Consider the following 26,449-nt stretch of genomic DNA (forward strand, 5'->3'; position numbering starts at 1 on the left):
TGGGGATACAAGATGGTGATGAGGAAAAGTTTTATCTTTTAGTGGTTTGTGTCGCTTTGCAATTTTCCACAACAGCATCACTGAATTCATTCAACGTGGAGATCAAAAAACACAAATCACAAGAAAGTTGTGGAGCATGAGGATAAATCAGGTAAGTGGCCAAATTGACTCAGCCAATAAAATAGTTGAACAGAGGAGATTCAAGGGCCTAATGTCCTACTTCTGCACTTCTACAATGGCAGTGCCAGTAGAAGCAGGAGTTCTAAGGCAACACTGATTGTCCATCACCCATTCCCTTGCTCCCTCACCATCACAAAGCTATTCAAGAGACAAGCAGCGGGTGTTCAGCAAGCCAGCCAGTTGGAATTTTTCAGATGAAGCCTACGGCCCAGCTTGGAAAGTACCTCTGAAGGTGCTATCTTTTTTACTTATGAAAATAGGAGACAACTGTTACTACTTTTCCAAAATGACTGTAGATCTTAGGTCTAAACAAGACCTAATCAACAACTTACTAAAAGCTATGAAGGGGTTACAATGTCAAGCAGGTAAACAGATTTGAGGTGAAGCATGACCAACTGCCACCTGCATGTGTTGCAAGTCCCTGGCCTGCTCCTGAATCAATGCCTTGCCATACATGCCTGGAACAAATCATCCAAGAGGTGAGCAGCATGAGCAGCACTCAGGTTTGCAGCAAAGCTCTGCAATGGTTTGCTCCTGCCAGTGATGTTACAAGACCTAGTCAGAAGGCCCAGTGTGGACTAGAAAAAAAATAGCAAAACAAATGTTTCCTCAATCTGCATTGATTTGGAAAGAAAAATGTAAAACTAAATTAAAACAAATTTAGACTACAAATTTATAAAGGTGGGATTACTCCTAATACAGGAAACACAAATATTAAGATGCAAGCATGGCAGTCAACTAGGACATCAACTGTTCCCGACACCATACGACAAAGGAGCAGAATTAGGCCATTCAGCCCATCATCTACTCTACCATTTGATCATGGCTGATTTATTTTCTCCATCAACCCCATTTTCCTACTTTCCCTCATGTCTTTGATTTCCTTAGTAATCAAGAATTTATTTATCAACCTCCTCTTTGTATATACCTAATGTTGGACTCCATGGCTATCTGTAGCAATGAATTCCACAGACTCACAACATTCTGACTAAGAAAACTCCCCCTGATCTCTTTCTGAAGGGACATCCTTGTATACGGAGGCTGTGCCCTCTGCTCCTAAACTCTCCCACAATATGCAATATTTGGAAGGTTTCAATGAGATACCCCTCATTATTTTAAACACCAGTGGGTACAGACCCAGAGCAATCAAACACACTTCATCCATTAACCCTTTCATTCCTGGAATTGTTTTCATAAACCTCCTCTGGACCCTCTCCAATGTCAGCAAAATGCTGCCCACAATACCCTAAATGTGTCTCACCTTTGAAAGTCTCAGAATTACATCCTCGCTTTTATATTCTAGTCCTCTTGAAAGGAATGCTAACTTCGCAATTGCCTTCCTTACAACCAGCTCAACCTGCAAGTAAAACTTGAGGGAATCCTCCACGTGCTCTCCCAAATCCCTTTGCACTTCTAATCTGTGCATTCACTCCTTGTTTAGAAATAAGATAACACTTTTATTCCTTCTACCAAAGTGCATGGCCATACAATTCCCTACACTGTATTCCATTTGCTACTTCTTTGCCCATGCTCCTTAATTATCAGCACTTGCATCCTCAACCCTACCTGCCCCTCCACCTATCCGCAATCTTGGCCACAAAACCGTTAATTCAGTCACCTGGATTATTAACATACAACATGTAAACTAGTGAATCCAACACCAAACCCTGCAGATCACTACTAGTCACCAGCAGCAAATTTAAAAAGTCCCCCTTTATTCCCATTCTGCCTTCTGCCAATCAGCCAATCTTCTGTCCATGCCGGTGTCTTCTCTGTAATACCACAGGTTCTTTTCTTCTTCAGTAGCCTCATGTGCAGTACCCTGTCAAAGGCCTTTTGAAAACTCAGGTAAACAATATCCTCTGACTCTCCTTTGTCTATACTGCCTGTTTTTCCCCTCAAAGAATTTCAAAAGGTTTGAGGCAAGTTTACCTCTTTTGAAAACCATGCTGACTTCAGCCTCCACACTTCATGTGCCTCCAAATACTCTTCATTAGTTGGAGACAAAATAACTAGTCACTACAATAACCCCCTAGTGTGAAATGCTGTCCATTAGCATAGGAATTTTATGGAACAATTTCACACTGAATAATCTATTCCCCACTGTTCTGATTTCCACTTTATATTAAAATTCTTTGTTGCCAGCAGGATACCACATAGAAATTGTGGAATATTTCACAGTGTTATTAACCACATTGTGGTCCATCTCATATCACTTACAACAATGGAACAAATGGACAAGGAGGAATAAGGTAGAGAAAGCAAAGGAACGGAATGGAGTGGACAACAGTGGTATAGAGGAGGTAGAAAATAGCTTGTCCTACTCACAGCTGCTCAGCTCATGTTAGGACTTATTCTCATCTGGCTTAACTTTTTTTTAAATTTTTTTTATTAGTTTTTGAAAACATTTTACAAATTAAAAACCCCAAATCCCAATGAGGAACATTAAAACAGTGCAAAATTAAGCATACAATAACAATATGTTACAAAGGAAGAGAATTTAGCAAAAAAAAAGCACCTAAATTAAAGACAAGTAAGCTTAGTGTCCTCCCCAAGCCCCACAACACAAGAAAAAACAACAGCAACTCCAGACCAACCACAACACAATATAGAGAGTGTAAGTCAGGACAGCCAAACTCCCAGACTGTGAATACACTCAGCAACAGAGGATAATAACGCCTTCTACCAGAAAAAAAAGGAGCTGAAAGCAAGGGACCGAAGAGAAAAAAACAACCCTAGTCAAGAGGAAGGTTATGAAAGTACTCGATAAAAGGTCCCCAGACCTTATGGAACTTTAGATCCGAATTGAGAACTGAATAATGAATTTTTTTCGAGGTCCAAACAGGACATGATGTCGTTAAGCCATTGAGCATGAGTGGGCGGGGCAGCATCTCTCCATCTGAGGAGGATCAAGCGTCTAGCCAGAAGAGAGGCAAAGGATAATATTCGGCATTTGGTCGGACCCAGACATAAATCTGTCTCGCCCCAAAAACCGAACAGAGCAATTAAGGGGTTTGGTTCTAGGTGCTGATTCAGAATACACGATAATGTAGTGAAGACATCTTTCCAGAATTTCTCCAAGCCAGGACAGAACCAGTACATATGGATGAGAGAGGCCACGCCCCTCTTGCATTTATCACAGAGCGGACTAACGCTAGGGTAGAATCGAGATAGTTTAGATTTAGACATATGGGCTCTATGAACAATCTTAAACTGTAAAAGGCAGTGGCGAGCACAAAGAGAGGTTGAGTTAACTGATTTGAGAACTGAATCCCAGCTCTCCTCAGATAAGGAGATATTTAAATCCTGCTCCCAGGCCATTTTGAATTTATCCATGGGGGCCCGTCGTAAGGCCGCTAGTTTATCTCGGATGATTGATATTAAGCCTTTACCTAGTGGATTCATGGAAAGAAATAGGTCCATAACATTTTTCGCAGGCATTGCAGGGAAGTTAGGAATTAAAGGAGCAATAAAGTGTCGGATTTGGAGATATCTGAAAAAATGAGCATTGGGCAGATTGAACTTAACAGAGAGCTGCTGAAAAGAAGCGAAGCAATTATCAATGAAAAGATCTTCAAAATGTTTAATGCCCTTCCTATACCAAACCTGGAATGCTGAATCGTATGTAGTAGGTAAAAAAAAGGTGATTATGAGCAATAGGGCTGGAAACGGAAAACCCCTGGAAATCATAGCATTTCCTGATCTGAGCCCATATACGCAAAGTGTGTCTAACAAGAGGATTAGCTATTGATCTGGGCAGACTACTAGGGAGTGCAGAGCCAAGAAGTGCAGAGATAGATAATTCTTTGGTGGAGCTCAGCTCCATCACCACCCAGTTAGGGCACTCGGGTTGGCCATGGAAGAAAGACCAGAAGGTAGCACAACGTATATTAGCTGCCCAATAATATAAACAAAAGTTAGGTAAAGCCATGCCACCCTCTTTTTTAGATTTTTGGAGATGGATTTTTATTAATTCTAGAGCGCTTATTCTGCCACAGATATGACAAAATAATAGAGTCTAAGGAATCAAAAAAAGATTTAGGAATAAAAATTGGGATAGATTGAAATAGGTATAAAAATTTGTGGAGAACATACATTTTAACAACATTAATACGACCTACCAAAGACATAGATAGAGGTGACCATTGTACCAGACTCTGTTTTATAGCATATGAAAGGTTGGCAAAGTTTTCACGAAAGAGATCTTTAAACTTCCTTGTGACTGCAATTCCAAGATAAGTAAATTGATTATGGACTACTTTAAAAGGGAGATCATGTAATGTTAGTTCTTGTGCTTCTTTATTAATTGGGAGAAGTTCACTCTTATGTAAATTAAGTTTATAGCCAGAGATCTGGCTAAACTGGTCAAGAAGTGAAAACATTAGAGGTAAGGATGTAGACGGATTTGAGAGAAAGAGTAATAAGTCATCAGCATAGAGAGAAACTTTATGCTCAACACCCCCTCTCCAAATCCCAGTCAATTCAGGGCAGTTTCGAAATGCTATCGGCAGAGGTTCCATAGGCAAATCAAAGAGAAAGGGACTTAAGGGGCATCCCTGGCGGGTGCCACGTTTGAGATTAAATACTTGGGATTTCTGAAAATTGGTTAAAACAGACGCAGTAGGACACAGGTACAGCAATTGGATCCAAGAGATGAAACTTTGGCCAAGGTCAAATTTTTCTAAAACTGCAAAAAGGTAGTTCCACTCTATACGATCAAATGCTTTCTCCGCATCGAGGGAAATAACACATTCAGGAATCCCAGTTGGAGGTGAGTATAAGATATTAAATAAACGCCGAATGTTAAAAAACAGGGAAACGGTTTTTAATAAAGCCTGTTTGGTCATCAGAGATAATGGAGGGCATGATGGTTTCTAATCTATGAGCCAAAACTTTAGCTAAGATCTTTACATCAACATTGAGCAGAGAGATCGGCCTATACGAGGAACACTCTGTTGGGTCTTTGCCCTTTACTAAAAGAAGAATAATAGATGCCTCACTGAAAGAGGGTGGCAGTTTGCCGTAATTAAAGGAGTCAGATAATACTGAAAGTAACTGAGGAGAAAGAAGAGAAGTGAATGATTTGTAAAATTCTACAGGGAACCCATCAGGTCATCTGGCTTATCTTTGTGTGTAGAGAATAGGTGCAACATTCTATCTACACAAATTGAAGAAATTCCAATTCAATTATTGCCATTCTATGCACTAATGCAGTTGATACTCAATCCTATCCTCTATGTCAAAGTCAAGTTTATTGCTATATGCACAAGGACATGTACACACAGTATAATGACAATTTACTTGCAGTAATCAGGCAAGAAAATCATAAAATAATAATTTTTAAAAGGAAGAACACAAATTAGAACAAACATGAGTCAGTTTGAATGCAAAGTGACCAAATTGGTTATAGTATTGCTCAACTCCAGTGATTTGAAAGTGCCAACTGGTTTAAGAACCAAGTGATTAAAGGGAAGTCACTATTCTTGGATCTGGTGATGTGGGACTTCAGGCTTTTGTACCTCAGCCTGATGGTAGTTGCGAGAAGATAGCATGGCCCACACAGTGTGGATCTGGGGCACTGCCTCCTGAATATACTACTTATTATAGAAAGCAATATGTTCATGATGCTGGATTTGTGGCCATCCCACACAGAAAATCAACAAAGAGACCTCTAAAGCTATATCCCAAGATTCTGTTGCAATGGGCTAAGTTCCTTTATAACTTATTTTAATAATAAATTCTAGCAATTCCCCTTCTACTGGTGTCAGGCTACCCACTGGAGTAACTTAGTGTTAGACCTGATAGTTTAATCTAAGATTAGACAATTTAATCATTATTTTGTTTGCAGTTTGACAATTATTGTATTTTATATAATTACTTACAGTATATACAAGTAACTCCTTACTATGATCCCTTGTGACTGCTGTAAGCACATAACTGTTTAATATGCCTCTCGTGGTTCTACTAATTATAATTCTGGAAGCTTCTTTGTTCTGCATTAAGTGAACAAGTGTTTTCTCATTGATTGATTTGGTACTGCAGTATTGATTAATTGATTAATCCTAATTAATCAATTCCTAATTGATTAATTATTATCTATAAATTTGAATAGATTACTTTCTTATCTCTGTGGGTATAAAATAGCTAAACACAAAGCGTATATACCATCTTAATCTTAGCTTTCCCTGTCAACTGTTTGCTCAGTATTTTTTTGTTCTACCCGTTCTCAATAAAATTATTTTGAAACATAAAGTTTCATTGCTTGGTCCTGACTTCTAAAAGAACCATGAATATAAACACCAGAATTCGTCATTTGCCCGTATATACTGAATCTGAACGGAAACACCAGATCAGCATAATGCATTATATATTTTGCTCCCATTGCTCCATTATCCTACTTAAACTAAAAATAAAACTTGTGTCCTAGTATCCATCAAGTTTGTTCCTTTCCCATTACAAGAAAAAAATTACACATGCAAATGCTCTGAGTATTTTAAAGAATTCCCAAATCATAATAGGATATGGCTTTTTTAATATCCGACTATTGGTCCATCCATTCCCTGTGCAACACAACAAATAGATGGAAATAGAATTTAAGATGATACTATACTGAACTTTCTACTCTGCTTCAAAAATGTTGTTCATTGAAAACATGGAAGAGCAAACACTGGGATTTTCTAAGAAAAAAAAGACAGAAGTAACAGTATGCCCATTAACTCAAAGCTCAAGTGCAGAATCAAATATCGCTGTGATGATTGTACGCTCTAGTATCAATTGTTTGGTGACAATAGAGTAATAAAGCATAAAAACTCACAGGACTGTCATCACATCAATGCAAAAATTAGTTTTCCCTACCTCTAGAATAAGCAATGCGTGAGGTCATCTGTCTCTGGGCTCTTGAGTTTGCCACTTCACACTGAAAACTATCACCCTAGATTCAACTTTTCCACCACTCTCACACTGAAAAGCAATCCCAACGTACTCAGCAATCTAAATTGTGAAAAAAAGGAATGGAGCGCAAGAGCACGGTGACAAGAGAAAAAAAAATCAATGTATCTCTAGCGAAAGCAATCAGAACATTTGTACACCTACCTTCCTGTTAGTGAACAGAGTGTAGAATTCCTTAATAAGAACAGTCTTAATCAGGTCAGGGTCCGTGATGCAGAGAACTGGTTGCCGCCCATCATAAATCCTAAAAGGGAAGTAATGTTTTCAGAAGGTGAATCAGATACTTGTTACAAATCTATAAATTTTTTAAACAAAATATACTTTATTCACAATAAAATTATTTACAATATACCATTCAATAACACTGAATACTTTACAGACATTACCATTACATTCCATACAGTTTAAAAATTTCAGCCACTCACATGGCACTCTGCTGGTTCGTATTGTATAATACAACCATAGTTGAGGGGTATACTCCCCGCCACCCAACCCCTCCCACTCCTACAGGAGAAGAACCCTACACCGTGGTCCTTCCCCACCGGGCCCTTGCGGTGGCTGCACGGAGTTTCAGTGCGTCCCTTAATAGGTAATCCTGCAGCTGAGAGTGTGCCGGTCGGCACCATTCTGCCACAGACATCTCGAGGTGCTGGTAGACCAAAGAGTGTCTTTCACCAAGTTGATGATCTGCCAGCAGCGCCTGCAGTTTGTCTCCCGTGTGCGCCCCCGGGAACAGCCAGTAGATCAGAGAGTCCTCTGTTACGCAGCTGCTGGGGATGAAACGTGATGCAAGCCCTTTCGCCTTCCCCCAGACCTTCTGCACAAACCCACAGTGTGCAAGGGGGTGAATTACCCATTGGTCCCCGCTGCAGTCCTCCCGTGGACAGCCGGTTGTGGAGGCGATGTTACAGACATACCGGGGGGGGGGGGGGGAATCTGACTGGGAGGGCCCCTCTCACCTCTGGAGAATGATAGAGAGCGCCCTCCCCACAGTCCCAATTTCTGCTTTACTTTGCCATCCGCTCTAGCCAATTCTTATTGCACGCTTCACTCCCCCCTTCCCAGAACCAGATCCCCAACACCTTTACGTAATCAGACCTGATGCTGAAGGGGACGCTGAATCAGTCAGGTCAGTTGCCAAAGAGCATGGCTTTGCTCTTCGTGCGGTTGACCCTGGCCCCTAATACCAGCTTAAACTGGTTGCAGATGCTAATCAGCCTGCGAACTGGCCTAGATCAGAACAGGAGATGGTAATGTCGTCCATGTACAGGGAGGTTTTCACTTGGGTCCCTCCACTGCCTGGCAGCGTCACCCCTCTTAAGCCCCCATCCCTCCTGATGGCTTTAGCAAAGGGTTCTATGCAGCACACAAACAAGACAGGGGAGAGAGGGCAGCCCTGCCTGACTCCAGACTTGATGGGGAAGCTGTCTGTTTCCTACCCGTTCACCTGGACTGCGCTACACACAGATGTCTGTGTGGAGCAGTGTGTTCCAATTCCTGATTCCCTCCCCCAGATCCCATTTTGGAGAGTAGGTCTGTCACGTACGTGTGCGATATCCTGTCGAAGGCTTTCTCCTGGTGCAAGCTGACCAGGCAGGCGTCCACCCCCCTGTCCTGCACATAGGCGATGGTGTCCCTCAGCAGCGCGAGGCTGTCCGAGATCTTCCTGCCCGGTACAGCACAGGTTTGGTCCAGGTGGATCACCTGTCCCAGAGCAGACATGACCCTGTTGGCGATAGCCTTGGACAGGATCTTGTAATCCACATTCAGGAGTGAGATGGGCCTCCAATTTCTAATGTCCTCCCTCTCCCCCTTCTGCTTGTAGATGAGGGTGATGATGCCCTTCCTCATGGGACTAGGTTCGGCACGGACTAGAAGGGCTGAGATGGCCTGTTTCCGTGCTGTAATTGTTATATATGGTTATATGGATTCTGACATGCTGCCCGCCAGAAGCATAGCATTGTACACTTTCAGCAGGTCAAGGCCCATCCAGTTCCACAGAGCCGAATACAACTCAACCAGTAAGCCGTCGCTTCCGGGAGACATAAAGGAACGGACGGAGCCAGTCAGCTCATCCAGGGTCAGTGGCTGCTCCCGACTCTCCCGCTTGGCGTCGTCTAAGACCTGCGTGATAGACGACAGGAAGCTGCGGGAGGCTGTGGTAACTGTGGCCTTTCTGTCGTACAGACTGGCATAGAAGAACCTACAGATTCTCAGTATGTCTGTCTGTGAGGATGTGACTGAGGTCCCTCTCCCTCAAGATTGTGGATCCCTCTGCCCCAGCCTTACAAATCTACAAGAGGACTTTTCTCTTTTATCTTAAGGAAATTAAATTTTCAGTTCTTCTGCAAACAGCCTCCATGAGACAGGCAGTCCAACTACACATTAAGCTTGAGACACAAAGTCATAGTTACGGAGAATGAAGAAGAAAATGACAGTGTGGGAGGGGAAAGGAAGGTTAAATGAGGTTGGTTAGAAAAGGGCTGACATTGGCAAGGCCTGGTGGCTTAATGGCCAAAGTGGATGAAAAAGTTGATGTAGAAAGTGACATTTTGTCATTGTACATTTACATATAATTATGTAAAATGATCCATCTTGAATATGTAGTGCAGAGATGGAAGATGGAGTTAATCAATGAAACAACAGAAAGACACCTTCAAAAGAATCAACGAACAATCTCTTGAAGCCTTTACTGAATCAGGAAGGTGTCCAATTAGATAAAGAACAATTTTACTGCAGAAGGTGTAAATTTGCTCCTGATCAAGGATGCCTAAGGTGGTAACCTGGATTAAGTAATCATCTCCAATGTCGCAAATGTAATTATATTCAGATCATATTAACACTGTAAAATGAAAGTCAGATGCTTTGTAGTGGACAGGTACTAATAGAGATCAAGGAGGATTAGTCAATAGACAATAGACAGTAGGTGCAGGAGTAGGCCATTTGGCCCTTCTCACCAGCACCGCCATTCACTGTGATCATGGCTGATCATACACAATCAGTACCCTGTTCCTGCCCTCTCCCCATATCCCTTGACCCCGCTATCTATAAGAGCTCTATCTAACTCTCCCTTGAATGCATCCAGAGACTTGGCCTCCACTACCTTCTGGGGCAGAGCATTCCACATATCCACCACTCTCTGGGTGAAAAAGTCTTTCCGCATCTCTGTTCTAAATGGCCTACCACTTATTCTTAAACTGTGGCCTCTGGTTCTGGACTCCCCTAACATCAGGAACATGTTTCCTTAATCCTTTAATAATCTTATATGTTTCAATCAGATCCCCACTCATCCTTCTAAATTCCAGTGTATATAAGCCCAGTCGCTCCAATCTTTTAACATATGACAGTCCTGCCATTCCGGGAATTAACCTTGTGAAGCTGTGCTGCACTCCCTCAATAGCAAGAATGTCCTTCCTCAAATTTGGAGACCAAAACTGCACACAATACTCCAGGTGGGGTCTCACCAGGGCCCTGTACAGCTGCAGAAGGACCTCTTTACTCCTATACTCAATTCCTCTTGTTATAAAGGCCAGCATGCCATTAGCTTTCTTCACTGCCTGCTGTACCTGCATGCTTGCTTTCATTGACTGATGTACAAGAACACCTAGATCTCATTGTACTTCCCCTTTTCCTAACTTGACTCCATTTAGATAGTAATCTGCCTTCCTGTTCTTGCCACCAAAGTGGATAACCTCACATTTATCCACATTAAACTGCATCTGCCATACATTTGCCCACTCACCCAACCTGTCCAAGTCACCCTGCATTCTCATAGCATCCTCCTGACATTTCACACTGCCACCCAGCTTTGTGTCATCAGCAAATTTGCTAATGTTACTTTTAATCCCTTCATCTAAATCATTAATGTATATTGTAAACAGCTGCGGTCCCAGCACTGAACCTTGCGGTACCCCACTGGTCACAGTCTGCCATTCCGAAAGGGACCTGTTAATCGCTATGTTTCCTGTCAGCCAACCAATTTTCAATCCATGTCCTTGTACCTTGCACCCAGTACCTTGTGCCCTAATTTTGCCCACTAATCTCCTATGTGGGACTTTATCAAAAGCTTTCTGGAAGTCCAGGTACACTACATCCACTGGCTCTCCCTTGTCCATTTTCATAGTTACATCCTCAAAAAACTCCAGAAGATTAGTTAAGCATGATTTTCCCTTCATAAATCCATGCGGACTCAGACTGATCCTTCTACTGCTATCCAAATGTGTCGTAATTTCCTCTTTTATAATTGACTCCAGCACCTTTCCTACCACTGACGTCAGGCTAACCAGTCTATAATTCCCTGTTTTCTCTCTCCCTCCTTTCTTGAAAAGTGGGACAACATTAGCCACCCTCCAATCAGCAGGAACTGTTCCTGAATCTATAGAACATTGGAAAATGATTACCAATGCGTCCATGATATCTAGAGCCACCTCTTTAAGCACCCTGGGATGCAGACCATCAGGTCCTGGGGACTTATCAGCCTTCAGACTCAACAGTCTATCCAACACTGTTTCTTGCCTAATATAAATTTCCTTCAATTCATCCTTTACCCTGGTTCCTTTGGCCACTATTACATCTGGGAGATTGTTTGTGTCTTCCCTAGTGAAGACAGATCCAAAGTACCTGTTCAACTCATCTGCCATTTCCTTGTTCCCCATAGTAAACTCACCCATTTCTATCTTCATTGGCCCAATTTTGGTCTTAACTTTTTTTTGCTATTCAAATACCTAAAGAAACTTTTACTATCCTCCTTTATATTCTTGGCTTGTTTACCTTTGTACCTCATTTTTTCTTGGCGTATTGCATTTTTTGTTATCTTCTGTTGCTCTTTAAAAGCTTCCCAGTCCTCCGGTTTCCCGCTCATCTTTGCTATGTTATACTTCTCTTTTATTTTTATACTGCCCTTTACTTCCCTCATCAGCCACTGCCACCCCTTACTCCCCTTAGGATCTTTCTTCCTCTTTGGAATGAACCTATCCTGCACCTTCTGCATTATTCCCATTTTTGTTCCACTGTCTTCCCTGCTAGGGTATTGTTCCATTGAGCTTTTGCCAGCTCCTCCCTCATAGCTCCATCATTCCCTTTGTTCAACTGTAATACTGACACATCTGATTTTCCCTTCTCCTTCTCATATGGTAGGTTAAAACATATCATATTATGGTCACTTCCTCCTAATGGTTCCTTTACCTCGAGGTCCCTGATCAAATCCAGTTCATTGCACAACACTAAATCTGGAATTGCCTTTTCCCTGGTAGGCTCCAGTACAAGCTGTTCTAAGAATCCATCTCGGAGGCACTCCACAAACTCCCTTTCTTGAGGTCCAGTACCATTCTGATTCTCCCAGTCTACCTGCATGTTGAAATCCCCTGTGACAACTGTATCTTTACCTTTGCGACATGCCAATTTTAATTCTTCATTCAACTTACACCCTACATCCAGACTGCTGTTTGAGGGCCTGTAGATAACTCCCATTAGGGTCTTTCTACCCTTAGAACTTCTCAGTTCTATCCATACTGACTCTACATCCCCAGATTCTATGTCCCCCCTCGCAAGGGACTGAATATCATTCCTCACTAACAGAGCCACCCCACCCCCTCTGCCAGTCAGTCTGTCCTTTCAATAAGATGTATGTCCTTGAATATTCATTTCCCAGGCCCTGTCTGCTTGAAGCCATGTCTCAGTTATTCCCACAACATCGTACTTGCCAATTTCCAACTGAGCCTCAAGCTCATCTACTTTATTCCATATACGTCGTGCATTCATATATAATACTTTTAATTCAGTACTCCCCTCTCCTTTCATATCAATTCCTATTTCACTTGGCCATACTGTATGATCTCTTCTTGAGCTTTCTTCTCCATTGATTCTGTTGACCTTTTTAACTTTTCTTATTTTCACTTTCCCTTTAACTCCATCCTTATATTTCCAGTTCATCCCCTCCCCCCCACTACTTAGTTTAAACACATCCGTGTTGCAGTTGCAAACCTGTCTGCCAGAATGCTGGTCCCCCGCCAATTAAGGTGCAACCCGTCCCTTTTGTACAATTCATCCCTACCCCAAAACAGATCCCAGTGGTCCAAGAATGTAAATCCTTGCTTCCTGCACCAGTTCCTCAGCCACACATTCAGATCCATTATCTCCCTGTTCCTGCCCTCTCCAGCACGAGGAACTGGAAGCAAACCAGAGATAACAACGCTGGAAGTCCTGCTTTTCAGCCTTCTTCCGAGTTCTCTGAAGTCCCGCTGCAGAATGTCCTTCCTCTTCTTCCCGATGTCATTTGTGCCGACATGCACTACCACTTCCGGCTGTTTACCTTCACCCTTGAGGATACCCTACAATCGGTCCATGATGTCCTGGATCCTAGCACCAGGGAGGCAACACACCATCCTTAAATCTTGCCTGTTGCCACAGAAACCCCTTCCCGTACCTCTTACTAGGAAGTCCCCTACTACCATGGCTCTTCCTGATGTTTGACTCTTCAGCTCTGCTTCTGCACCACTTTCTGGCTCGCAGACCTGTCCGCCTCTCAGACTGGCAGTATCTTCTGTCCTGACAGCTTCCAAGGAGGTGACCTGTTTACGAGAGGTACATCCCCTGGAGCGGGGTCAGCAACCTTTACCACTGAAAGAGCCATTTGGACCCGTTTCCCACAGAAAAGAAAACACTGGGAGCCACAAAACCCGTTTGACATTTAAAATGAAATAACACTGCATATGTTTTTTTTGCTTTTATGCTATGTATAAACAAACTATAATGTGTTGCATTTATGAAATCGATGAACTCCTGCAGAGAAAACGAAATTACATTTCTGCATTCAACAAAAACATTTTGAACTCCGAAAAAAAGACGTTGGGTTGAAGGTTACTTTTAAGTAAACTACTTAATGTCTATTTGAGTCCTTCTTGTATTTATGAAAAACGCCAAACTTAAATTTTCCGCCAGCAGCAAACCAAAAATAACGTCAGCCAGCTGTCAACCTGAAAAATAAAAGGACTATTTCACTGAACAATGAAAAAATATGAATATATGTAAAATAATAGGCAATTAAAATATTTATCATATTTGGTTAATGGGATTTCTGCTCCTGGACCTCAGCACACAGCGTCTGCACATTAGGGCTGTATGACGTCACCTTCATCTTTACACAGGATCGCAAGCTGTCATCTGTGAGGCGTGCGCGATGTTTGTTTTTAATAAAGTTCATGTTGGAGAACACCTGCTCACATACATACGTGGATCCAAAGATCGACAGGACTCCACGCGCATACTTTTTAATGTTTACATAAATGTCGGGGTTAGCATTCCATATTTCGAACACAAGTTTGTCCGGTTTAGGGAGGTTTTCAATATCACTCCATTTGTGATTCTGAGCAAGAACGGCCTTCTGACGGGCAACATCTTCAAGGTCTGCTGTCAAGCGTCTAAACTTGGACACCCATATGTCTTTGTCGGCTATGTCGGCCAGTTCCATCTCAAGATCAGGTTGACTCACTCCTGCCAATGCAGTCGTATTCAGTGGGATGGATCGATGCTTAGGGGAGTGACCGGGAAGGATAATATGTTTTTTTTTCCTCTCTGAACTCAAAGAATCATTTCCCAAACAATGTTTGCATTGCGATGATTCAGAACGTAAACACTCCGAATTTATCATGTCGTGACCTTGTTTGAACTCTCTCAAATTGGGGAAGTGAGACAATGTGCCTTTCTGTAAATCTCTGGCAAGCACTGTCAACTTGCGCTCGAATGCCAAAACATCCTCCAACATGTGTAGGGCTGTACGTCCTTTCCCCTGAAGAGCTGTGTTCAGCGTGTTCAGGTACGCTGTCATGTCTACCATGAAGTGTAGATTTTCCAGCTACTTTGGCTGTTCCAGCTCAGGAAAGGTGAGCCCTTTGCTGCCCAGGAAAGTTTTCACTTCTTCCAGACACGCGACAAAGCATTTCAGCACCTCCCCTCTGGACAGCCAGTGAAAAAATCACATTGTAGCGGTGTGCTACACGCAGTCAGTAAACTGCAGTCAAAGATAACTTTATTCGAACTAAACAGCCTTGCTTTTAAGCCTCCCTCAACCCGCCCCCCCATGGGCGTGGATGCTCCAAAAGACACGTACTCACAAACCCCCGTAGGCTATCTCCCTTAGCCTGAACGCTGGCTAATTGTGAGCCGGTTCGGATGTGCCAGGAAATGGGTCGCCACAACGTTTTATTTAGATTGTACAAGATCACCATAATCTTCAAATTTAGAATTACATTTCAAAAACTAACAAACTAACATAAAATAAATTTTAATTAAATACTCATCATTTATTTTCCAAAGCCACAGGGAGCCGCAGCACAGAGATGAAAGATTCGCATGCGGCTCCGGAGCCGCGGGTTGCCAACCCCCGCCCTGGGGTTTCCTGTACTTCAAGCATCTTTTCCTTCCTCATCGTCGCCCTCTTTCTCTCTTCCGGTATCCTCAGTGTAATGACCTCACTGTAGGTCCTGTCCAGAAAACGCTCGTTTTCATGGATAAACCTGAGGTCATCCAGTTCTTTCTTCAGTGCTGCAACATGCTCCTTCAGAAGCTGAATCTGGACACACTTTCCACAGCTGTAGCAGTCGGGGGCACCATCAGTGTGTCCCTGACCTCCCACAACATGCACGTAGCACACTGAATCAGCTTAGCGGTCATGTCTTTACCGTCTCCAACTGTGCCTGGTGTAGTCTCTTCCCTCAGCCTCCTCGCGGAGGACTCTCAAGCCAAAGACTAGCACTGTTCACACCAGACACTTCCCTCGACCAGGCCACTTCCCAACAGTCCCAATATACCCTGCAAAACGTACAAAAACTGATCTCCCAAAACATCTTCACAAAGATGGAGGTTGTCAAAATGTTCATTTCACATGGACATAAGTCAGCATTGAGCTGAGTCAGAACTTCACATTCTTCAGATCATAAAGTAACTATACTACTTAAAGCAGAGTCGAGAAGGTTCAACAGACTGAACTGGTAATTGTTATGTATACAGTAAAGATTTTCAAAAGCAATGGGAAAGCAGCATGGTATATTTATGAATAAATAAGTAAATGAATAATAATTGATGTACAAGGATTCTTCAATTTACAAATGTCTGTTATATGAATTTTCTCCATAAAAGAAGAAAAATGAGAAATGGAGGGCTATGTATGAGGGAAGGGTTTGGAATGATCTGAGACTTGTTAGCATAACATCATGGGCCGAAGGGCCTGTATGGTGCTGTACTCATTTATGTTCTACATTCTATAATGCATATGTCTTTAGGGTACACATCCCTAATTTATGAAGCTATTTTTCATAACGAGTAGCATAAATTTCGGTGCATAGGATTATATTATGCTGATAACATCATTCTGATTTGCATCTAGCTTCTATGTAAAATTTTCACTTAAAATATTTTCTAGGAATTTAATCCTTTATAAATACATGTAAAGCATTTGAAAGCAAAATGTCACCACATAGTTGTTCACATTCAGTTCAAGTTAATATACCTCGAGTTCCCACTGTCTCCTTTGATGTGATACTCACCAGCTCCACACAAAAGTCCTTAAGAATGTTTTGCTGTCCACCTTAAATGTATTAGTAATTCATTAGTTCAAAGGCAAAAGAGGAATGTAAGATTGCCTAGCCTAAAAGCAAAAGAAAAATAATCACCTCCAGGCTAAATCATTTTTGCATGTACTTTGGGTATTTGTCTGGGGAAGATCCAGTGTCTAACAGGTCTTAATGGGGGCATGTCCTTACATGTTTGGATTATCTGCAGACAGCAAACATGCCCAGGAACAACATACTTCAGAACAAATATAACAGTCGTTGCGTAAATTTGATAAAACAAAATATTCATGTATCAATAGTCTTTCTTCCAGTTAACAGTGTAATAATTGATTGAAACACTACACTAGTTCCAATAATTTGTACTTTTAACCTTTACTAACAAATGGTAACTTTTCTTGTACTAAACATTGCATTATGGGAGTGGACTAAATTTTTGAGAGGAAAAAGAAAAATTACTGGCTAATTAATTACACTCACCCCCAGATTGTTCCATACTTCTGGTAGCATTCTGTATCAAACTTAAAAATACCCTGATGAGGAAGAAAACAAGCTATTAGGTCAGATACTTACACTGTACAAATGTGTATTGACTTAATCTGAATGTCACTGATATAACATGGAAAAAAACAGTAGTTTACAAATGTGAAGCATAAAAGCAAATACCAAGTACAATCTACTGATTTTGTTAGATCTGACTGTTTAATTCTTAGACTACTTAATTCGTATTTTCTTTGTAGTTTAACAATTAATTATCAGCTTGATTTTAAGAAGCTCTTATAAGCACTTAAGTATTTAATATGCCTCTAGTGGCTATACAAAGTATAATTCTGGAAAGCTATTGAATTTTCTTTGGTTGGCATTTCTTGAATAAGTGCACTACGATTGGGTAACTTGGTACTGCCGTATTCAAATATGTACCTTTTAATTGGTTTTACTCAGGACTTCCGGTAAGATGGCGATTGTTTAGCTGCTCCGAATTTTTGCTCCATCATTCTTCCTATCTTTGCACTATATGTCTCCATTCTTAAACCTTAGTTAGGTATTTTATTAGGTCTCTTTTACTTGCCTGCGAACACATCTATCTTATAATGGCTACCAAAAGTACTAAAACCGGGAAAAAGGAAACTTCTATGGCTTTGCCAGCTGACATTCTCACTGTTTTGGAACAACATCGACAAGATACTTTAAAGGAATTTAGAACTCCTTTCAACCAGCTGGATGTCAAGTTGGATCGGATCAACGCTAGAGTGGATGAACATGCTGAACATTTATCTCGCATTGACTCAACTTCTGAAGATTTAAAACGCAGTGTTCAATATCTTGAAACTCTCTGCTCCAGCCTAGAGGAGAAGAATTGTAAACTTTTTTCCAAAATGGTGGATCTTGAAAACCGAAGCAGACGTTGCAATCTACAAATTCTTGGTTTGCCAGAGGCCACCGAACAGGGCTCTCCCGTGAAATTTTTTTCCGATTTTCTCTGTGAGATTTTTGGGAAAGAATTTCTTCCGACTCCACCTGAGCTTGAAAGGGCTCACAGGATGTATGTTCCCCTTGCAACTCTGGGTTCCCGTCCACGGCCGGTAATTTTGTGCTTTCATCAATACCAGGTGAAAAACCGTTTGATTATGGAGGCACGCTGCAGAGGTACTTTTGCTTTTCAAAATACAGTCATTCGTTTTGTGGAGGATTTTGCCCCCCAGGTTCTGAAGATGCATGCTGAGTTTAAAGGTGTAATGAAAGTGCTTTTCGATCGCTGATTCAGACCCTCCCTTCGAAATCCAGCCGATCTTTGAATTACATTTACTACTGGAGATTATAAGTGGTTTAAATCAGTGAAGGAGGCTGAGGCGTTTGTTGGAAGTCTTCCAGCCACCCCGTCTTCTTCAGAACCGGTCTGACCTTCTAAAATGGTTGATAAGTACCTCTCGAAGTAAAACTATTTTTTCCAGACTAAGACTTTACTTGAATAATTGGTTTTACTCTTATCTACAGATTGGAATGGAAATTTTCTTATCTCTGTGGTATCAAAATAGCAAAACCATGCTAAGCGCCATCTTTATTTCCTTGTCTCTCAGTAGCAGATCCCATTTCAATGTCTCTTTGTTCTATCAACTCTTAATAAAATGATCGTGAAGCAACAGGTTTTGTGGCTCTAACCTGACTTTGAAAAGAATCTTGGATTAAAACACCAATGTCCAACAATTTAAATAACTAATTGATGAATTTTCACTTATTCTCACTGCACACAATATTATTTCAAGAGCAGATCATATCAGACTTGTGTATTCACATGATCTTAAAGAACCAATTGCAATTCAGTTGTCTTAAGACTACAAAGGTTAAAAAAAAACTGATGACTTGGGTCAATGGATCTATGGTCCACATGAATGTATTGCCAACCAGGTTATTTTATCAGCTTATTTAATGCATTGTGCTATTTGGCCCAATTATTAATAGTGAGCTCCACATGCTAGAGAAGGGGAGCAAGTGTCAGATTTGTAGTTCTTACTCCAGACTTACTCCTCCATCACACTTTGTACCCCTGTCTGCTTCTTTCCTTTTCCAGTCAGTCCCTGCCTTCCATTAACTTCATTATCATTTTAGTAGTCCTCAAGCTGGATGGACTATATTACAACAGTGACTTCCTTTCATTCTCAATCTCTTAAGATTCCCAAGGTTGAGAAAGGTAGTATATGCATGCAGCTTCTTTACGATCACTCATGACAACAGCTTCGCCCATGACCACAAGAAACTCTAAAGAGTTGTGGACAGAGCTCAGCTTATCATGGAAACCAGCTTCCCCTCAATGGACTCTATACTTCCCATTACCTTGCTAAAGCACCCAGTATAATCAATGATCCAACAACCCAGGACAATTTCTCTTTCCCTCACCCCCCACCCCAAATAGGCAGAAGATACTGAAGCCTGAAAGCATAGACCACCAGGCTTGAAAACAGCTGCTATCCCACTCTTGTAAGATTTGAATGAGTCCTTAATACAATAAGATGGGCTCTTGACCTCAGAATCTACTTTGTTGTGTCCTTGCACCTTGTTGTCTAACTACATTGTACTTACTCTGTTCTGTGACATTTTATTCTGCACACTTATTGTTTTCCCTTGGATTACCTCAAGGCTGTAATAATTAGTTGATCTGTCTGGACAGTATGCAGGACAAGTTTTTCCACATGTATTTCAGTATGTGTGGCAACAGTAATCAAATTTTCCAATGATCCTGCATCATTGTAATCAGAATGAAGATCACTCATTAGGGCAGCTGCACAAAGGCTTCAATAATGAGGAGTTGAAGGCTAAGAAATTTAGGGAGGAAATTAGGCTAGGGTTAAATCAAGGGTGAGGCAGTCATGGGTATGGCTTTGAATGGGGAGGTTAAACAAGGAGTGAGAACTGGATTTGAGCAACTCAGATTTTGCCAACAATTGTCAGAGCTTACATATATTTGTTTGTTTGTTTATTTATTTATTTTATTCAAGCTGTTCCTCCCAGCAACCCCAGGTTTCAAGGACCTGAAGTCAATGAATGTTTTAATGAGCAAGGTCAACAGAGCTTCAGTTCCTAATTTCAAGACAATTTATAATGACCTATTAGCCTACCAACCGGTATGTCTTTGGATTGTGGGAAGAAACCGGAGCACCTGGAGGAAAACCCTCCAAGTTTCAAGGAGAATGTTCAAGCTCCTTACAGACAGTGATGAGAATTGAACCCAGGCCGCTGGTACTGTAAAACGCAGTGCTAGCCATTACAATATCATGCTGTCCCATAGAGGTGGAGAAGGCCAAACAAGAATGAAAGGATTGAAAAAGGTTTCAAGGACCTGGGGTCAATGAATGTCGTGACTGAGCAGGGCCAGCAGAGTTTTGGGTGAGCTTCACTTTATTGATGGTGAGAGTGAAAAATTGGCTGAGAAATCTTTGATGTAGTCACATAATACTGCTCCCATGAGCAAGGATGAACTATTCACAGAAAATGGAATGAAACAAGTTAGCAGAAGAAGCCACTTCTGTTTTTCCCCTTTACTCCAGTCTAATTGGGTGATTTTAAGGAAGGCAGCCAGCCTGCAATGCCATCAAGAGAAAGAATTCTCTCAAACAACCAAAAAAACTCACTGCAACTACCAGAAACTTTAAGAATTAAATCAGGTGAGTGATTGCACACAAATCAAAAAAAATATATAATCACCTTTTTAAAAAAAATTAGAGATGTTTTCACAGTTCATTTCAGTTCACACACTTTGCTCATTCATAGATAACTCAAAAACCTTACACTAATAGTCAGTGTAGGGAATGTTTAAATTTGCTTCCCAGTGGATCCAAGGAAACATCAATAAATATTTTAGTAACATAATCACAGACATTGGTGGCTACTTTTAGAGTCACTACAGCTCACTGCCCATTTAATGTTGTCTGTCTTTAATGCATTAATGGTGTCATTCTTAATGCTTTCTCTGCTTGGAGCATGAGAAAACGTATTCAAAATTGTGGCAAAATGAGTTACAGCTAAATTTTACTTGTACAGTCAAAAATGCAAATTCTTATATGAGCCATTAATATGTCTTTATTATTCTATTTTAGTAAGTGCTTATGATGTATACAATGTAGGACTGCTTCATGAAACCCTTTTAGTTACATGACCTAGTCAGTGAATAATTCAAAATAAACTGAAAAATATTAAAGTTTCACTAGTGTAACTTTTACGCGACAGGCTGGTGTATGTCTAGGGGAAAATTCCAGCCACCCGCCTCCCATATACGTGGATGCTGTGGAATACATGCTAATGCAACGTCGCACACACAATATCAAGCTCACACCAGGTACGGTTACAGATTACACTTTATGAATCTTACTAGAACTAAGTGATTAATAACGATACAGTATATGTGAAGGAAAAGAAAATAAAGAAAAGGCGCCAAAACTTATCAGAGTTCAGTCAATTTACTGCACGTCATTGGAGCTCAACCATCGAATTGTCCAACCCCTCTTCACTCTCCTCCAACCTCCATGACCCCGCACCTGGGACCACCCGAAGCGATCAACCGAGCAGTACCACACACATCCACATTGTTCGCTGTCTTCTCCCCGACACCTGAAAAGACCGCGCAATCCCAGCTCCCAGACACACAACAGAAAATAACATCCAACCCAATTGGTTAACAAGTGAATACAATCCCCATTATCAGCAACTTTAACCTAAACAAGCTTCGAGAATGTTCTGCAAGAAAACGCTCCCTCACCAGTTAGCATAACAAAGAAGCAGTTTTACTTTTAACAAACAAAAAAGCCATTTTGATTAACATACGCAGTACACTACCATACACCAGCCAGATCTTTCCCCTAATTTTGGCCCTTTAGATAGTTGACATTGACCTATGGGCTCACTTTCAAGGACTCTGAACACATTCTCATTATTATTATTATTATTATTATTATTATTATTATTATTATTATGGTTTCTTGTATTTGCACAGTTCGTTTTGCACAGTTGTTCACCAATTGTGTGAAAATTTTTATTGATGCCATTGCATGTCTTTATTCTACTGTGAATGCCTGCAAGTAAATGAATCTCAGGGTAGTATGCAGTGACTAACACCTACTATGATCATAGATTTACTCTGAACTTTGATTGGCCCTCCCAACAGCTTCTCACCTGCACCAAAGCAGGAAAAGAAAAAGTAATTACCCCACATCCCAACTGAATCTGTGGCATCTTCTCTCATCAAAACAAAGCCGGAGGTTTAGAGAACTCTTCCTTAAATAAAGGAACAATAGCAAGTTGGTTGAATAGTAGATGAGCTACTAACATATGTTATTGACATGTTGAAAAAATATCATACTTTTCTGTAATGTAGAAATGTCCCAATGAATGGCAATGGCCTTGGCCCTGGAATTCCAAGTTGTTTAAAAACCCCATATGGTAAAACACTGTAACTGCAAAGCAAAATTAAGTGATAAACATCTTCATAACAATAACATTTATAATGGTTAGTACAGCAACATCAAATATACAGTACTTATGCACTTTATTCTGAACACAAATCCCTGAAAGAATCCCTCTTCTATCTGATATGTCTGTTCTGTTTTGTTCGGTTTTCTTTGTGCAGGAGGGATTTGGGTTTGATGTTCCTGTTCCAGTTCTGTTTGGATTTTTTTTTGTCCACTGCAGGGGGATTTGTGGTCAATGACTGTGCTGCCTTTCTTTTCTTTCTTGGTTTCATGGCTACCCAGAGAATTGAAGAATTTCAGAGTTGTACACTTTGATAACAAATGAACCATTGATTCTTTTGTTTTTAAAACCTTTAATCATTGCACATTAAGGTTTAAGAGTTGAGACTTAAGACCAGGAAAACGCAAACAACAAAGAATAGTGAGGTTCAGTAGAGCTGATGGTCCTTTGCCTCCGTAATAGAAGCAAAAAATAGTTATTAATCAGAAACTCCATCCAGCTTTGGGAGACATATCCAAAAGCAGGCTTTCCCTCTCTGCACAAAGGTAGTTAGAACAACTGGGAAAGTTAAATGTTCTCTCAACTGATAAATGGATTATTTTGTAAGTAATAAAGTTAGATAGCACACTAATCTCCTAATTAGTTTGTTGGATTATTTTTAATGAAACCAGCATTCAAAGAGTCAGACAGTACTACAGTAGATTCTGGTTAATAGCACCACTGGTTAATCAGGGCAGCCACTTATTTGGGACAGCTCTTAAAGAATAAAATTTAATCAAGAAAATAGCTGTGGTTCCCTTCATTTACTTGGGATACTAATTGGGGCAGGACACAGTTGCTGAACAGTTTCTAATGAATGCCTGTCACCTGCACATTGTGTGGCTGTTAGACAGTACACCTTGCTTAGAGTGAACAGTTTTTAAATAGTACCATATGCCTATTTTTGTATTCCATAAGCAGCTGGCAAGTAATAAACAATAAGACAATTCAAAACTGTTTTGTTCATTATTGTTTCAAGTATTCAGACTTGGAGATGACAGAAATGGTCAGAAGTGGAAAGTAAAGGATTTTAATACTTCAAGTTAGGAACTATAAAGAATTTGAATATATCTACAAACATCTTGAATGTCATAATGAAAATGATGATTTGAAAGAGAACACTTAAAAGGCTGCTCTGGCAGACAAAGCACATCAATGTGATTATCACACTTGAAATTAGTTGATGACTTGAGTTAAATAGGTTAGGACTTTGCAGCACAGGAGAATGAAGAGTTATAAAGGTATACAAAATTACGTGGGGCAAATAAAAACCTGCTTTTTCTCTTCATGCAGGATGAGACTAAAACTAGGGGTCATAGAGTTAGGGCAAAAAGTGAAATATTTAAGGGGAATATGAGGGAAAACTTCTTTACTCAGTGGACGGAGTGTGGATCAAGCTGCCAGAGGAAGTGGTAAATGCAGGTTTAAATGCAACATTTAAAATAAGTTTGAATATGTGCACGGATAGAAGGGGTTTGCAGAGACATGCTCTGAGTACAAACAGACGGGACTAGGTGAGCGTGCACTGGTTGGGCCGGGGCTTATTGCTGTGTTGTAGTGCTCTACAATCCAGGATGAAGCCACCATCCTACTCTATCCACCACCCTAAACATACTTCTCACTACATCAAAAGAATCAGGACTGATGTACTATCTGCAAAATATGCTGCAGTTTTTCACCTAGTCTCATCCAATAGCTCCTCCCAAACCTATAACCAGAGGATAAACAACAACACACACAAAATGCTGGTGGAACACAGCAGGCCGGGCAGTATCTACAGGGAGAAGCGCTGTTGACGTTTCAGGCTGAGACCCTTAATCAGGACTAACTGAAAGGAAAGATAGTAAGAGATTTGAAAGTAGTGGGGGGAGGGGGAGATGCGAAATGATAGGAGAAGACTGGAGGGGGTGAGGTGAAGCTAAAAGCTGGAAAGGTGATTGGCGAAAGTGATACCGAACTGGAGGAGGGAAAGGATCCTTTCCCTCAGGAGAAAGAAAGGGGGGGGGAGCACCAGAGGGAGATGGAGAACAGGCAAACAACTAAATATGTCAGAGATGGGGTAAGAAGGGGAGGAGGGGCATTAACGGAAGTTAGAGAAGTCAATGTGTGTGTGCTCCCCCCCCCCCCCTTTTCTCCTGAGGCCTCCCGTCCCATGGTCCTTTCCCTTCTCCTGCTTTGTATCACTTTCGCCAAACACCTTTCCAGCTCTTAGCTTCATCCCACCCCCTCCGGTCTTCTCCTATCATTTCGCATTTCCCCCTCCCCCCACTACTTTCAAATCTCTTACTATCTTTCCTTTCGGTTAGTCCCGACGAAGGGTCTCGGCCCGAAAGGATAAAGGTGAGAGTTGGGAAGAAAGGCGAGATCAGAGGACTCGCCCTCCAGCGTCACATTTTGCAACACCCACATCCTCAACCTGCTCCCATTCCCGACAGTATTGTTTACAGCGTACACTTCGATCACCCTGACCTGCTGATTACTTCCAACGTTTCCCCTTTTCGTTTTACAGTACCTGCTCGGAAGCTCACCGGGAGTAAAAATAACGGTGCTGTGATGGTGAGCGAACCACGGCCATTCTCGGCTCTAAAGGTCGCTATATAACGGGGTTGTCATTTTCTCAACCCCCTTCCCCTCGCATCCCCAAACACTTTCTAGATTAACTAAAGATAAACTGCTGATAAACAAGGTAAAACTTTCCAGCGAAACTTGTCCGTATGAAGTTAGAATGAGCTACTGACCAAGCCAGTAAAACCAGGGCAGTAAGGATAAGGATACAGGTCTGGTCAGACAGTGCCGCACGGATCGAGGTCAGACTCTGCAGAACAAACACAGCCATTCCGAAACCCGTCAGTGTCCGACTACGGAGCTCGGTAAATTAAAATAACTGTGTGGAGAACTACATATCTCTGCTCCCGTGGCTCCTCCCACGGACCCCGGTATAAAGGCGATTGGCGACTGAGCCCTGCCCTCAGTCTCCAGGATGCAGTGTGGTGGTCAATTGTTGCTTGTTCCTCACGTCTCGGAGAGTTATTGATGGTGCATCAGGCTGGTCGATGGAAACTTTAAGAAGTCCAGGCAAATACCCTAGTGTATTATATAACCCCACGCACGGGAGCGTGACGTAATTCCGGAAGCAGAGTCTGGGTATGTGATGCACCTTCAATAACTCTAGGAGACTGGAAGTGAACGATACGCTTTTATTATCAGCGACAAAGGAACCACGACCCTTTGGGAAGAGCAGTGCCCCCAATCGCCTTTATGGGGGGGGGGGTCTGTGGGAGGAGCCACAGGACGGTCAGCAGGGGGGCTTCTCCAGACAGTTATACATAGTTTACCACGGTGTGCTTTCTAAGTTGGTGTTTAAAGATCTGCGTTTATACATATACTTTCAACTCACTCCACGGTGATTTACAAACAAACAAAGTACTTAAAATTTGTAGTTACACTGCTGATAAATGTAAGGAAGTCAATGTTATCCCACAATAGGAACACCATCATGATCAGTTAATGAAATTAAAACAGAAAATGCAGGAAACACTCAATCGGTCAGGCAGTATCTGTGGAAAGAGGTGTAGGGCTGATGTTTCCAGTGATAGACCCTTGACAGAAGTGGGAAAGAGAGAACTCAAGATAGTTCGAAGTTGCACAGATGCAGGAGGAGGGAAGGAGGAATGGATAGAATAACACACAAAATGCTGGAGGAAATAAGCTGGACAGGCAGCACTCATTGAGGGAAATAGTCAACATTTCGGGCC

At 41.5% G+C, this 26,449-nt stretch overlaps 1 protein-coding gene across 1 annotated transcript in view; it reads right to left on the reverse strand.

Moving 5' to 3' along the window:
* Nucleotides 1-25,692, reverse strand: part of LOC132399265 (cytochrome P450 3A9-like) — a 62,887-nt gene extending 37,195 nt beyond the window's left edge. The window contains exons 1-4 of the mRNA XM_059979485.1: nt 25,433-25,692; nt 22,546-22,639; nt 17,175-17,227; nt 7,273-7,372 (exon numbers count right to left, since the gene is read on the reverse strand). Coding sequence (XP_059835468.1) covers nt 7,273-7,372; nt 17,175-17,227; nt 22,546-22,639; nt 25,433-25,530 — 345 coding nt within the window. The 5' untranslated portion in view covers nt 25,531-25,692. The remainder of the gene's footprint in view (nt 1-7,272; nt 7,373-17,174; nt 17,228-22,545; nt 22,640-25,432) is intronic.
* Nucleotides 25,693-26,449: the final 757 nt, after the last annotated feature.

The sequence above is a fragment of the Hypanus sabinus genome, chromosome 9, assembly GCF_030144855.1.
Source record: "Hypanus sabinus isolate sHypSab1 chromosome 9, sHypSab1.hap1, whole genome shotgun sequence".
Taxonomy (NCBI): Eukaryota; Metazoa; Chordata; class Chondrichthyes; order Myliobatiformes; family Dasyatidae; genus Hypanus; species Hypanus sabinus.